Source organism: Onychostruthus taczanowskii, unplaced genomic scaffold (genome assembly GCF_017590055.1).
Source record: "Onychostruthus taczanowskii isolate IOZ18803 unplaced genomic scaffold, ASM1759005v1 scaffold903, whole genome shotgun sequence".
In the NCBI taxonomy this organism is placed as follows: domain Eukaryota; kingdom Metazoa; phylum Chordata; class Aves; order Passeriformes; family Passeridae; genus Onychostruthus; species Onychostruthus taczanowskii.
Genome location: NW_024507028.1, coordinates 4691 through 5851, shown reverse-complemented (window position 1 = coordinate 5851; position 1161 = coordinate 4691). Strand labels below are relative to the sequence as shown.

The 1161-nt window shown below is 60.4% G+C and overlaps 1 protein-coding gene across 1 annotated transcript in view; it reads left to right on the top strand.

The window, feature by feature from the left end:
- Nucleotides 1-331: 331 nt before the first annotated feature.
- LOC121347521 (spermatogenesis-associated serine-rich protein 2-like) overlaps nt 332-1161 on the top strand; it is a gene marked incomplete at both ends in the record, with an annotated part of 3765 nt that continues 2935 nt past the window's right edge. Inside the window, 2 exons of the mRNA XM_041426223.1 lie at nt 332-434; nt 996-1000. Of these exons, the coding sequence (XP_041282157.1) occupies nt 332-434; nt 996-1000 (108 nt within the window). The remainder of the gene's footprint in view (nt 435-995; nt 1001-1161) is intronic.

Here is a 1161-nt window from a genome sequence, read left to right as displayed (position 1 = left end):
TTCCCGTTGTTCCCTGCCCCATTCCCGTTGGGAATTCCCGTTGTTCCCGTTCCCGGTGGGAATTCCCGTTGTTCCCATTCCCACGGCATTCCCGTTGTTCCCGTTGTTCCCGTTCCCACGGCATTCCCGATGTTCCCGTTCCCACGGCATTCCCGTTGTTCCGGCTGTTCCCATTCCCACGGCATTCCCGTTTTTCCGGTTGTTCCCGTTTCCACGGCATTCCCGTTGTTCCGGTTGTTCCCGTTCCCACGGCATTCCCGTTGTTCCCGTTCCCATTGTTCCTGTTGTTCCCATTCCCGTTGGGAATTCCCGATGTTCCGGCTGTTCCCAGCACTTTGTCAGCGAGCGCAAGTTCGACGAGGAGCTGGGCCGGGCCGGGCGCTTCGGCTGCGACCTCGAGGCGCTGAGGGGCAGCATCGGAGCCTTCGGCCAGGGTGGGTGGGAAAAAACCTGGGAATGCTGGCCTGGAATTGGCCCCAGCCTCGGGGCAGGGTGGGTCTGGGATTCCGGGAAAAAAACTGGGAATGCTGCCCTGGGAATGGCCCCGGCCTCGGGGCAGGGTGGGTCTGGGATTGGGGAAAAAAACTGGGAAAAAAAACTGGGAAAATCCCCTGGGAATGGCCCCGGCCTCGGGGCAGGGAGGGTCTGGGATTGGGGAAAAAAACTGGGAATGCTGCCCCGGGAATGGCCCCGGCCTCGGGGCAGGGTGGGTCTGGGATTCCGGGAAAAAAACTGGGAAAAAAACTGGGAATGCTGCCCTGGGAATGGCCCCGGCCTCGGGCAGGGTGGGTCTGGGATTCCAGGGAAAAACTGGGAAAAAACCTGGGAATGCTGCCCTGGGAATGGCCCCGGCCTCGGGGCAGGGAGGGTCTGGGATTCCGGGAAAAACTGGGAATGCTGCCCTGGGAAAGGCCCCGGCCTTGGGGCAGGGTGGGTCTGGAATTCCGGGAAAATCCCATGGAAAATCCTGTGGGAATTTCTCCTGATGCGGCCAGGGCGGGTCTGGGGTTGTGTTCCCAGTGTTCCAGTGTTCCCAGTGTTCCCAGTGTTCCCATTCCCAGTGCTCCCAGTGTTCCCATTCCCAGTGTTCCCAGTGTTCCAGTGTTCCCATTCCCAGTGTTCCCATTCCCAGTGTTCCCAGTGTTCCCATTCCCAGTGTTC